Here is a 12000-nt window from a genome sequence, read left to right as displayed (position 1 = left end):
TGAAATACAACTTGGTAATGGTCCTTAGTATATTGGAATTTGTAGACAAAGTATAGGTGAAATTAGTTATTCAATTGTCTGTGTGATAAAAATAAAAATCTTATTTGAAATACATTGACATGCCTTTCCTTATTTTTGGTTATAATTAGATTTTTCTTTAGTATGCAATTTAAAATCATATTTCTACGTTTGCTGAGCTAGATATGAAACAGATAATCTGTCCCTAGTAAGTTAGTAAATAGAGGGACAGCTGTCTTATTCATTACTTGCTCACTTGCTCACTCATATCATTTATTCACTGATTTATTAATTAATAAACACTTATTAGGTGCCCTTTCTTCTGCATAGGAACTATTCTAGTTGATGGGAAAATAAAGAGTGAGCAGAACAGCCATGATCCTGCCCTCATGTGGCTTATACCTTCATTCCCACTTATTTCCTCTCCATGCTCTTCTTGACTGCTTTGGCAGAATGTTTGTAAGTTCGAGTGTGGTTAAGTACAGGTAGTGGGATTATTTGAAATGTTTAAGGTGGAAATAACTGGAATCTGAATAGCAGTTGGAGAGCCTTAAGAAAAGTGAAAGAACTGCTATTTCATAGTTAAGAAAGGATTTTTGAAGCTCCTCTTCTCTCTGCCTTTCAGAGTCTCGTATGAGTGGATTAAAATGAATGCTTTGTAATCCAAACTTGGACACCTGTACATGTTAGAACTCTTTCAGTAATTGGATTTTGTTTTTGAAACCTTGACAGGAATTGTTGAACCTATCTTGGTTAACTAGTTATGTCTTTTGGTAGTAACTTCTTTTTTCTTTTATTTACTTTTCAGTCTATTCTTATTCTGAGAAGGAACTTATATGCCACAATCAGTTTTCTCTCTTTCTTGTTGGCTCTGGAGGCTTTGGTGGAAAACGGACATCAGACAAAGTCAAGGTAAGCTATGGCTTTAGAAGCAAAATATATGTGTAGTTAAGGATTCTTATCTATACAATTGAGACTTCAACAGCATGAGTTTGAACTGCATGAGCCCCCTTATAGGCACATTTTCTTATACATCTGCCAGCCCTGGCACAGCAAGACCAACCCCTCTTCTTCCTCCTCCTCCTCCTCAGCCTACCCAATGTGAAGATGATGAAGATGAAGACCTTTATGATGATCTGCTTCCACTTACTGAATAGTAAATATTCTTTCATTTTTTTATGATTTTCATGACATTTTCTTTTTCCTAGCTTATTGTTGTTATTTTTTTTCGCAGAGACAAGTGAACATTTATTTCTATGCCTTTCTTTCTATGTGTATGTCAAGTCTTTTTCAAAACAAGGCCCCAGGAAACTCCAGATTCAATTATGTCCCTGGGCTTGGTCGACGGCTGCAGGAGTCCTAGGGAGCCTTGTACAAATGCTAGAGTTACTCATTTACCAACATTAAACCCTGGGATAGATGATGCAGCAAAGCAGGACTCCTTCCTCCATGGATGTGCTGATTTCAGATGAGGCAGCAGCCATTTTCCTAGCTTATTTTATTGTAATAATACAGAATATAATAATATAACACAAAATATGTGTCAATTGATGGTTTGTGTTATTGGAGTCAAAAGTTATATGTGAATTTTTGACTGCATAGTCAGTGCTCCCAAGCCCTACATTGTTTAAGGGTCAACTGTATATTGATCTTATATTACCATACATGTAATCTTACAGTGTAGAGACTTGGTAATCCGTACTTTGAATTAGAGTGCATTCCTTGAATTCGAAGTGCTGTTCGTGTTTATGTATTCTGTATACAACATATTTTATACGTAGAAAAGCCTTGCTGAGTTAAGTATAATGTATCTGAAATAATTGTGGGAATATTTGTTATTTTCTTGTACAATCTTTGCAGATCCCAAAAGTTTTTAGAAAAATTGAACACAAGTGATCCTTATATGGATTAAAACCTTCATTTATTAACGGACCTAAGTATTTCTCTTATGCAAGATAATTCTGGTTATTCTTTTGTTCTCAGATTCTGAAAACTTTTTTCCTAACAATATTTAATAATTTGGATTTCACATTAATCTGGCTTTACCTTTAAATTGTTTGTGGCAATAAGATTATACTGTAGTGAATATTCTTCTGTAGTAAATGAAGTATTATTGAAAGCAGTATTGGGAAAAGGCTTCTGGAATGGTGGCATAAGAAGCTCCTTGAACTTTCTTGTCAGTGAAACAACCATGACTTGTAAAAAGTTATTTTAAAACACAGCTATTTAATGTCTCTGGAAATTGTCCTAAGGGTATAGAGCAAGCAAAGAAACATTTATTCAAGAAAATCTATTATATTTTGGTAAGAACAGTGAGACTGTGTGGCATTTGAGCCACAACCCCTCCCTTTGTTCTTCCTCTCCTGGCTGAGCATGACAGAAACTGTACCCCAGGCATTTGCAGCCAAGAATGTAGGAGCCCTCTGCTGTGCTGTCTTCCCAGGAGGGGCAGGCTATTAACTTTTCTTATCCTTCTCACTAGCTCTGAATTGCAGATGCTCTATTCCAGGTAAAAGTGACTGACTTGTGAGACTCTATTTCTCCATCCAGCCACTACTTACAGAGTGGAAACTTTACCCTACCTGTGGCAGGCTAAGAATACTGGGGCCCTGATTGCACTTGCCCCTAGCTTTCCCGTAGCATGGAGGCTCCATGGCTGGAGAGCCGGCTGAGAAGAACAGAAGCTACTACACCTGCCCTGCTTCATTGTTGTAAAGCAAGTGTATCACTTGGAGAGAAGTATGTCAGCATTCCTGCAGAAGTTCTGCCTAGAGGGAGAGGAAGCCTGTAGTAACACAAAGCTCTGACCCTCTTCTCAAGGAAACAGACTCTTTTTGTAACTGAGTATTTGGAATTTCAAGCTCAAGGATGCCCTCAAAAACAAGGTGTGACTGTAGTGATAAGCAATTAAGAGAAGGCTGGTAGTTCCATAACAGCAGAAGCTAAAGTGTAGCCTAGCTAGACGTTTACTAGAAAGAACCAGGGAAAGAGATAGCTAAGAAAAGCCCTCCTGGGATTGTAACAAACCTCAAAGACTGGCCTCAACGACTATCCTTGCAAAGAGGCTTGAATTTAATTGGATCAGATTGTTGAACAATTTATACCCCAGGACCCTGTTGAAAAAAATAGAACAGTCATCTGGCAATTAATGGAACCTAACAACTGGGTATGATACCAAAAGAGGCAGACAGTTTAACAGAGAGAGCAAGGAGAGACAGTCAAAGAGAGTCCTGCTAAAACCAGTGTCATCCTAGGGTGACTGCACAGACTCAAGGCGCACCCTCTGAGGAGCAATTTCAGAGGCTGTACATTGTTGGGAGAATAGACTCACATATAAGAGTCTAGCTAAGTTACTAAATAAATAAACAATAGCAACAAGCCCTGGAAGGGGTGGGGGATTAGTGTCTAGAGTTGTTATAATCTATTATCTGAAATTCCCAGTTAGCAACAAAAAATTATTAGACATGGAAGAAACAGGAGAGTGTGATGCATAGACGGAAAAAACAAACAGGCAACAGAAACTGCCTTTGAGAGGACTTAGTAGAGAGACTTCAAACCATCTGCTATAATTATGTTCAAAGAATTAAAGGAAACCATGCTTACATGTTACTAAATATATATAAATTATTACAAAGACCCAAATAGAAGTTTTGGAGCTGAAAGTATAATAACTGAAATGACAAATTTACTGTTGAAGGGCCAAATGTAGATTTGAGCTGACAGAAGAAAGAATCAAAAAAGCTTAAAGATTGATAGTGATTATACAAACTAAAGAACAGAGAGAACCACAGTGAAGAGAAGGAAGAAGAATGAAGAGCCTTAGAGAAAGGTGGAGTATCATTAAGCACACTAACATTCATATAATGGGTGTATCAGATAGAGAGAAAGGAACAGAAAAAAATTTTGAGGAAATAATGGCTTTTTATGAAAACCATTATACATCCAAGAAGCTCAGTCAACTCCAAATAGATTGTATATCTAAAGAGATCCATATTCTCTTCATTGTAGTAAAAGTGTTGAAAGCCAGAAACAAAAAGAAAATGTTGAAAATAATGAGAGAAAAAATGACTCATTACTTACAAAGGAACCCCAATAAGATTAAGAGCTGACCTCTGACTTCTCATCAGAAACAATGGAAGTCAAAAGATAGTGGGCTAATGTATTCAGAGTGCTGAAAGGAAAAAAAAAAAACCAATAATTTTATAAGCAGCAAAATGATCTTTCTAAAATGAATGCAAAATAAAGACATTTCTGGACAACAAAAACTGAGATGATTTGTTGTTAGCAGTCTTGCCTTACAAGAAATACTAAAGAAAGTTCTTCAGATTGATAGCAAGTGACCACATACTGTATTTATATGAAATACCCAGGATAGGCAAATCTGTAGAGTCACAAAGTAGATTAGAGGTTGCCAGGGGCTGGAGGAGAAAGGAGACAATGGAGAGTGACTGCTGATGGGTATAGGTTTTCTTTTGGGGACATGAGAATGTGCCTAAGTTGATTCTGGTGATGGTTGGACAGCTCTGCGAATATACTAAAAATCACTGGATTTTACATTTTAAATGGGCAAATTATATGTGTATTGAGTCAGTAAAGCTGTTTGAAAAATTAATATTGATCAATACTATATGAAAACAATGTCCTGGGCCCACATTTAAAAAAAAAAAATTGTACTCTCTTATTGCTTGGATGTGAAAAAATTACCTGGACAGGTATTAACTGAGTATTATTTATGTGAGGTTGTATCTTTTCACCGGTAGCAAATTATGAGTTGTTAAGAACCCTAAGGCAAGTTATGCACTGCACAAACATATGCAGTGGCATTGTCTGAATGAAAAGCTTGGAAATGTTATATTTACTCCTAAAACTTGTAAGCTTTTAGTGAAGATGTTATTTTAGAAAGGGTAAAATAATACAAGTCTGAGGCTGTATTAGATGAAGTAAATATAACATGCTATTTGTTTTTCCTTTTTAACTATATGTTCTTGTTTTTTTTTTTTTTTTGAGATGGAGTCTCGCTGTATCGCCCAGCCTGGAGTGCAGTGGTGCGATCTCAGCTCACTGCAACCTCTGCCTCCCGGGCTCAAGTGATCCTCCTGCCTCAGTCTCCCAAGTAGCTGGGATTACAGGCACCCACCACCATGCCTGGCTAATTTTTGTGTTTTTAGTAGAGATGGGGTTTCACCATGTTGGCCAGGCTGGTCTCGAACTCCTCACCTCAGGTGTCCTATCCACCTTGGGCTCCCTCTATGTTCTTTTTAATATTGGGCAATAATGAATTATTGTAGACCAGAAAATAATCTAAACTAGATACCATTCTCTGAGCACTTTTCACAAGTATCACTTGTTGCTTTGAGAAAAAAATCAGAGATGATGTCAAGTCATGGTGAAGCCCTGTGCCATAAACGAGTTTCTAGTCTGTTAACAGTAAAACTACCATGGCAGCACTGTCCATCTTGAATGCCCTTTGTATACATGGCATACAATGGATTTTGTGGAATAAAAGGTACTCAACATTTTTTAATTTTTAATTTTCATTTATTTATTTTTAATCAGGCAGCCCTCAGAATCAAGACAGGTTCAGAGAACTCTTGGTACTTAGAAATTTTAAAAGACTGCTCAGGACCTATAGATTGAAGTCAAGTCCTCCAAAAGCTAGTAGAATGCATTGAAAATAAATATGTAGATAAAACCTGCGAAATACACTGGATACAACTGAAGCACAGGAGTGTAATTCATGCAAGGATTTTTGAAAAACAGCAGGCTGCCTTTTGTTTGTTTTTAGAAGCAGCAACTTCCCCCATGATCTTTTTTTATGTTTTGGGTGTAGGGGGTTTGTGAGGATAAGTTTGGGAATATGTCTAAGCGTGGCATTTTAGTAATGAAAAATCACTAATTTCTTAACTCTTTAAAAGGACAAAAACTTTATTGTGGAAAATTTACCTAATTGAGAATAAATGAATAACAAAATTTTGCCTCTGTTATAAATTATTGAAAAGTAGATATTAGCTACTTGAATTTTTTATGTTTACTTTGGTTTAAATCAACCATAAACTGGCACTCAGATACTTACGTTGTAGATGTTGCAAACTTTTCATCAAAAAGGAGTTTTAAGTGTTGGCATTAAGGGGTCATAATAATTCAAATATTTTTGGTAACTGACTGTTGTTAAGATGGCAAATTAAAATATGCAAGGATTTAAAAGACTAGTTTTAAAGACTGAATCAATTTAGATGTGAATTGTATGTCTAATTCTTGTAGTTGTTTTTTTCTTTTACATAGGGAAAAACTGTCCTTAACTTTTTCTCCATTGTGGCCTGGAGGACGAATCTGATTACATAATTCTTTACATTTAAAAAGGTCATTTCAGGCAAATCATAGTGTAGATGAAGCTAGGAGTTATGAAATTTTAAATATCATTATTTCCTGAACATGAATTTTTTTTTTAAAGTTCTTTTATCCAATTTGCAGAATTTATTGTATTGAAACATGGTTGTGTATCAAATGTTAGTTTGGTTAAAGAGAATAATGATAATTTGCATTTAAGATTTAACATGTAATGTCTTAATTTTAGGTAGCTGTAGCCATACCTAATAGACCTCCTGATGCTGTACTTACAGATACCACTTCTCTTAATCAGGTAAGATTGTATTTTTGAAAAATGATAAATCCATCTGGTTGATGACACTCGTTGATTTGTAACTCTGATACTGTATAACATTATGCATCTAAAAAGTAGGGCCTGTTCAACATAATAAACATAAAGACATGTTTCCTGTGATTGCAAGTTATTTTTTTGTAAATTTTTAGTTATTAATGTTTTCCCACTAGATACCAAAATAAAATATAAAATGGTTTTTTATTAGTCCATTTAAAAAGCATTGCATGTTGTTGGTAATGGAGTGCTTTCTTTGGAGAGGCTGCCCACTTTAAGAGTGAAGAATTTCATGAAAGCCTCAGAGTAAGTGCAGGATAAAAAATAGTTAAAAGGCAAGTATTAGTCATCCTTTCCTCTTTGGGAAAGAAAGCAATGCCACACTGCTTGGAAACAGATTATTTTATACCAAGTTTAAAGGACAGGCAAATAAAGCATCTTAGAAGCAGTAGGTGATTTAATCTTTTTCGTTTGACATAAAAAATTTGTTTTCTGGTGAAGGAGATAAAATATCCTGTCAGTTCACAAATTCTGTGAGCATAGAAAAATTTGTTTAAGAAGCAAAAAGCAACCATAAAAGTGAGAAAAGTAAGTTTATTTTTGAGAGACTTCAAGATTCTTCTCTAAGATGGCCAGCAGAGTAACCATGCAGATATAGCATAAAATCCTTAAACCTCTGGAGTGATGCAGTGTGTGAGCATGTAATAGCAACAAATTGTTCATAAAGTTCACTTAAAATTTTTTTCGGTTGTATTTTAGAAGAGAACAACACACAGTGGGGCCTACCGGAGGGTAGAGGATAGGACGAGGGAGAGGATCAGGAAACATAACTAATGGGTAGTAGGTTTAATACCTGGGTAATTAAATAATATGCACAACAAACCCCCATGACACACAGTTACCTGTGTAAGAATCCTGCATATGTACTCCTGAACTTGAAAGTTAAAAAAATATTTTTGGTATGTTTGCTATGAAAACTTCGCAGGACTTATGTTTCCTAGCAAATAGAAATGTAATCTCATGAGCCAGAGAGAATTAAAGTTGGTGCATATGTAATTTTTTTCTGTATCATATAATCAGGTGATGGAGGGAACATTGCTTTATTCTTGCCTTTAAATATTTTTTCCATCCATTATGGTTTCTTATCAATTTCTTAAGAATGCACTCATATTTATGTTACATAAGGCTTAATTAAGAAACTAATTCTGTTAGAGTACTAAAAAACAGAAAAGGCTCATGGTTTCATGGTTTAGAAAACCCAAGAAATACCTCTTTATTATACTGAAGTAAAAAATGTATCTGCTGTAAATAAAAGCTGAATAGTTTACAAGGTTTGAATTTCTACACACAGTAAGTAGAGGGGTTTTATTTCTTTTTTTTTTTCAGATGACTAAAACTTTTTGTTAGTTTTAAGGTAGGTTTTAATATTTTGCTGCATGACAAAATACAGTTTTTAAATCAACAATATTTTTTGTGTGAATAATGGGCACTCATCATTTGGCAGAAGTTCTTGGCCATTTTGTATTGAATGATAATTAGAAAATACGATGAAAGCTATATACCAGTTCCCTAAAAAACATTTTGCATAAAACTTTGTTGTAAATTTCAGGGAATTTGTGGGACATCTGAAATTGGATCCATGCTATAAGAAATACAAGTCACTTAGAAGAAATGTCATCTATTGTCAAGGAATGGAAGGAACACTTGGATACTCAAGATGTAGATATCTGAAATAACTAGGGTACCTATTCCAAGCAATGAATGTTTAAATACAAGGCTTTGATTTGTAGTAGAAGTGTAACAGACATTCAGAGAAGGGATACTCATTAGGGAATGACATATAGAAGGGTTCAATAGTAAAAATGGGACTTCGCTGAGATGGTATATGGGTTGTTCTCTCTCCGGATATGTAGGGCTTGCAGTGTGTTGAGAAGTAATGATGGAGTGTAAGAGAGGAGACGAGCATGACGTGTGTATAAGGGTAAGAATTAGAGCATTCACATTGGACACTAGTGTAGGATGATTGTGCATGGGCAGATCTTTAAGAGAAATGGAAATGAGGAAAAATTATGCCATTATACATAAACTTTATGTTAGGTATTTATATTAACTTAGTAACTTTTCAATCATTAAGAAAACTGGCAACTATATATTTTTAATTCTACCAGTATCACTTCTGGAATGTCTGTTTATAATGTCTTCAGGAGAGTTTCTTCATCTTCAAACTAGTATGGCAGGCCTGCACAGTGGCTCACACCTTAAATCCCAGCACTTCGGGAGGCTGATGTGGGAGAATTGCTTGGGCTCAGGAGTTTGAGACCAGCCTGGGTAACACAGCAAAACCTTGTCTCCACTAAAAGTAATAATAATAAAAAATTAGCCGAGCATGGTGGCGTACGCCTATTGTCCCAGCTACTCAGGAGGCTGAGGTGGAGGATCACTTGAGCCTGGAAAATCGAGGCTGCAGTGAGTTATGATTGCACCGTTGCACTCCAGCCTGTGTAACAGAGCAAGACCCTGTCTCAAAACAAAACATAACAAAACAAATGAGTATGACAATACAAGTGTACTTTGTAGTTTTTCATAATTATTAATAGACAATTCCACTGCAATAATCTAGAAAGACCAAACAGTAAGTAAATATCAGATGTCAGGCTTTGTATTTGAGGAAAATGAGAACAAATATCCATAGTTTCCCCAGATACATACCTTATACTAAACATATCCTATTAAGTAAAGTTAATATTTGGCATATCAGTGCTAGTGTCCAGTAAAATATAATTCTTTATTACAATTACTGTCATCTTGAACTGAAAACAGACCTAGGCTCAAAAACAGGTCTTCCAGTGGGAGATCTTTGCAGATTTAGAACACCCCTTTTTGGGGCCACAAAGCTGTTAGAAAGATCGTGGATGCTGGTTGGACCATCTGAGTCACTTGCACATAACTGCCAGAAAGTACTTACTATTTGATGGGATCATCTAAAGTGAACTGCTGATCAACTCTGTATTTTAGATGCAGAGACTGATTGCATTCCAGATGCTGCAAATACCAGGTCATATCTCCTAGAGTGTTCTTTCTCTCTTATTTTTATTTGGACCTTTAGGACCATAAAGAACTCATGTAAAGTCATTAAGAATCAAAGCAACATAAGCATTCATCTCATCTAGAAGAGTCCCAGCATTTAATTTAGTTTCATTAGAATATTATAATAATTTTTTATAATTCTGCTTCTACTAAACGATCACAGTATGATACACCAATTGTCAAGAAAAAACTTCTTGGACATCCTCTGGTCTCAGAATCTGAGAGAGCTATTGCTGACAGCCATGTTCTAGGTCCCACTCGCGGCTCCAGAAGATTCGTTTGAACTTTTTGTCTAGGCTGCCACAGTACCCATCGTCTTTAGTTTCCAGTATGTGTCACCTTCACTTCACTGATTGTTTGTGGGTGAAAGTTTGAGATAAATCATTGGGAATCAAAAACAAATCATTGAGAAACCAAAAAAATTACCATACATTTATAACTACTACCTGTTTTTTGTTTTTTTTTTTGACAATGATATATTATTTTCTAAGACTCTGGGCTGACTGGGTGATCTTTCTGCTACAAATGTTGTAGCTGCTTTTAGATGGCAGCCGGGCAGGGCTTCTGCTACAAATGGTGTGTCTGCTTTTAGATGGCAGCTGGGCAGGGCTTCTGCTGCAAATGGTGTATCTGCTTTTAGATGGCAGCTGGGCAGGGCTGGAAGGTTCCAAGATGGCTTCTTTTGCATATCTGGGGTTTTAGTGCTAGCTATTGGGTGGGGTGATTAGAATCCTCCCCACATGGCCTCTTTCTTCATGTGGTGTATCATCTTCCAGGACCTTTTTTTATGGCCCCAGTGAGACCCCCATTTAGATTTCTGGAGTTATTTTTCTGTGTAACTTCCTCCTCTTCAGTACACACAAATTCAACTGCATCATCCTTTCAGAATTCTAATCTATATTTGTAACTCAATGAGACCACTTTGCTATGTTCGAGATTTCTGAATTGCATTCTGGGAACTGCTGTCAGAAGGAAGCGGTACAGTTGCAGAGCTCATCTTGTTTGTTTCTTTTCTGTAAAGAATTGTAGTCCTGCATTGCCTGCTGTCCAATGTCTAGGAACAGTGGTAACCCCCACCTTTTTCTTTATAATTTTTCTAGTTGTTTATGGTGGAAGAATAAGTCCATTCCTGGTCCTATATTATGGCCAGAAGCAAAAGTCGTATATGCCTTTTTTAAAGCCCTTAGTGTCTCATTTTCCCATTTAATCCATGACTGTCTAGTTTTTTAGTTTTTATTGCTGTCCCTTGGCTTCATTTGTTTCTTGTATAACAGTCAAAAGAGCTTATTTTACTTCCTTTTTCCCTTCTTATTGTTCCTATTTTGGGGGATGCATTGTTTTTATTGTTTAGAGCATTTAACATTTATATATTATTTCCACTTTTCTGCATCTTTCAGTTTTATGTTTGTAATTGAATATGTCAACCCTTTTGCCAAAGCTTCTTAGTCAGCTCTTAGTTGGATGAAGCTCCTTCTGTGGAAGGTACCCCAAGAAGGGCTCATGTGTATAGTGTTGCCTTGGTTTCTGTTTATTTAAAACTATTTACCCTAGATACTTGAAGGGACAGCTTTGTTGGATATAAAATCTTATTTCTTAAAAATGGTGCAGCATTGTTGTCTTACTTTGTATGTTGCCTTTGAAAAGTCAGATGCCAATCTAATTATCTTCCCCTGTAAGTTACTTGATCTTTACCCTGAGGCCCTCAAGATTATTTTTGTCTTTTAAGTCGAATGGTTTTGCTGGGATATGTCTCAGTCTTGCATGTTGCAGGTCAGCCTTCTTTATATACTGATGGGCCTTTTTAATATGTATATTCAGGTCTTTTAGTTTCATAGTATTAAAATTTTAAATATTAGTTCTCTTTCATTATTTTGTTTTTCTTTCTTTGGATACTCCATTTATATGTACATTGGACCTTTTTATGTCTTTCAACTACTTTTCTTCTGTTCTTTTTTAGTTCCTTCTTGATCTCATTTTCATTCTCATGGTTCATTTCCACCCTTTCTGCCATCCCCTTATTTGATTTTTATTTGAATGTGTTCTCCTTTGGGTACCTTATAATTTAGTCTTCATTTCTTATATGATTTTGATTTTTTCTTTCAATTTCTTTCTTGAATGTAATCATTACTCTTTTATTTCTTCATGTATGTCATCTATTTATTTTCTTAGGTTTTGGATTTTGGATTCAGAGTGTTTGTTTCACGTCCCCAAATGCGTGAGTGTTATGTTACAGTTTTCTT

General features: G+C 35.8%; 1 protein-coding gene across 4 annotated transcripts in view; it reads left to right on the top strand.

Moving 5' to 3' along the window:
• HSD17B4 (hydroxysteroid (17-beta) dehydrogenase 4) overlaps nt 1–12000 on the top strand; it is an 88996-nt gene that overhangs the window by 57161 nt on the left and 19835 nt on the right. For all 4 annotated transcript variants that reach the window (XM_011972845.1, XM_011972844.1, XM_011972843.1 and 1 more), the window contains 2 exons: nt 827–930; nt 6593–6658. In XM_011972845.1, coding sequence (XP_011828235.1) covers nt 827–930; nt 6593–6658 — 170 coding nt within the window. The remainder of the gene's footprint in view (nt 1–826; nt 931–6592; nt 6659–12000) is intronic.

Source organism: Mandrillus leucophaeus, unplaced genomic scaffold (assembly GCF_000951045.1).
Source record: "Mandrillus leucophaeus isolate KB7577 unplaced genomic scaffold, Mleu.le_1.0 Scaffold131, whole genome shotgun sequence".
Classification (NCBI taxonomy): Eukaryota; Metazoa; Chordata; class Mammalia; order Primates; family Cercopithecidae; genus Mandrillus; species Mandrillus leucophaeus.
This window is presented reverse-complemented; position numbering and strand designations above follow the sequence as displayed.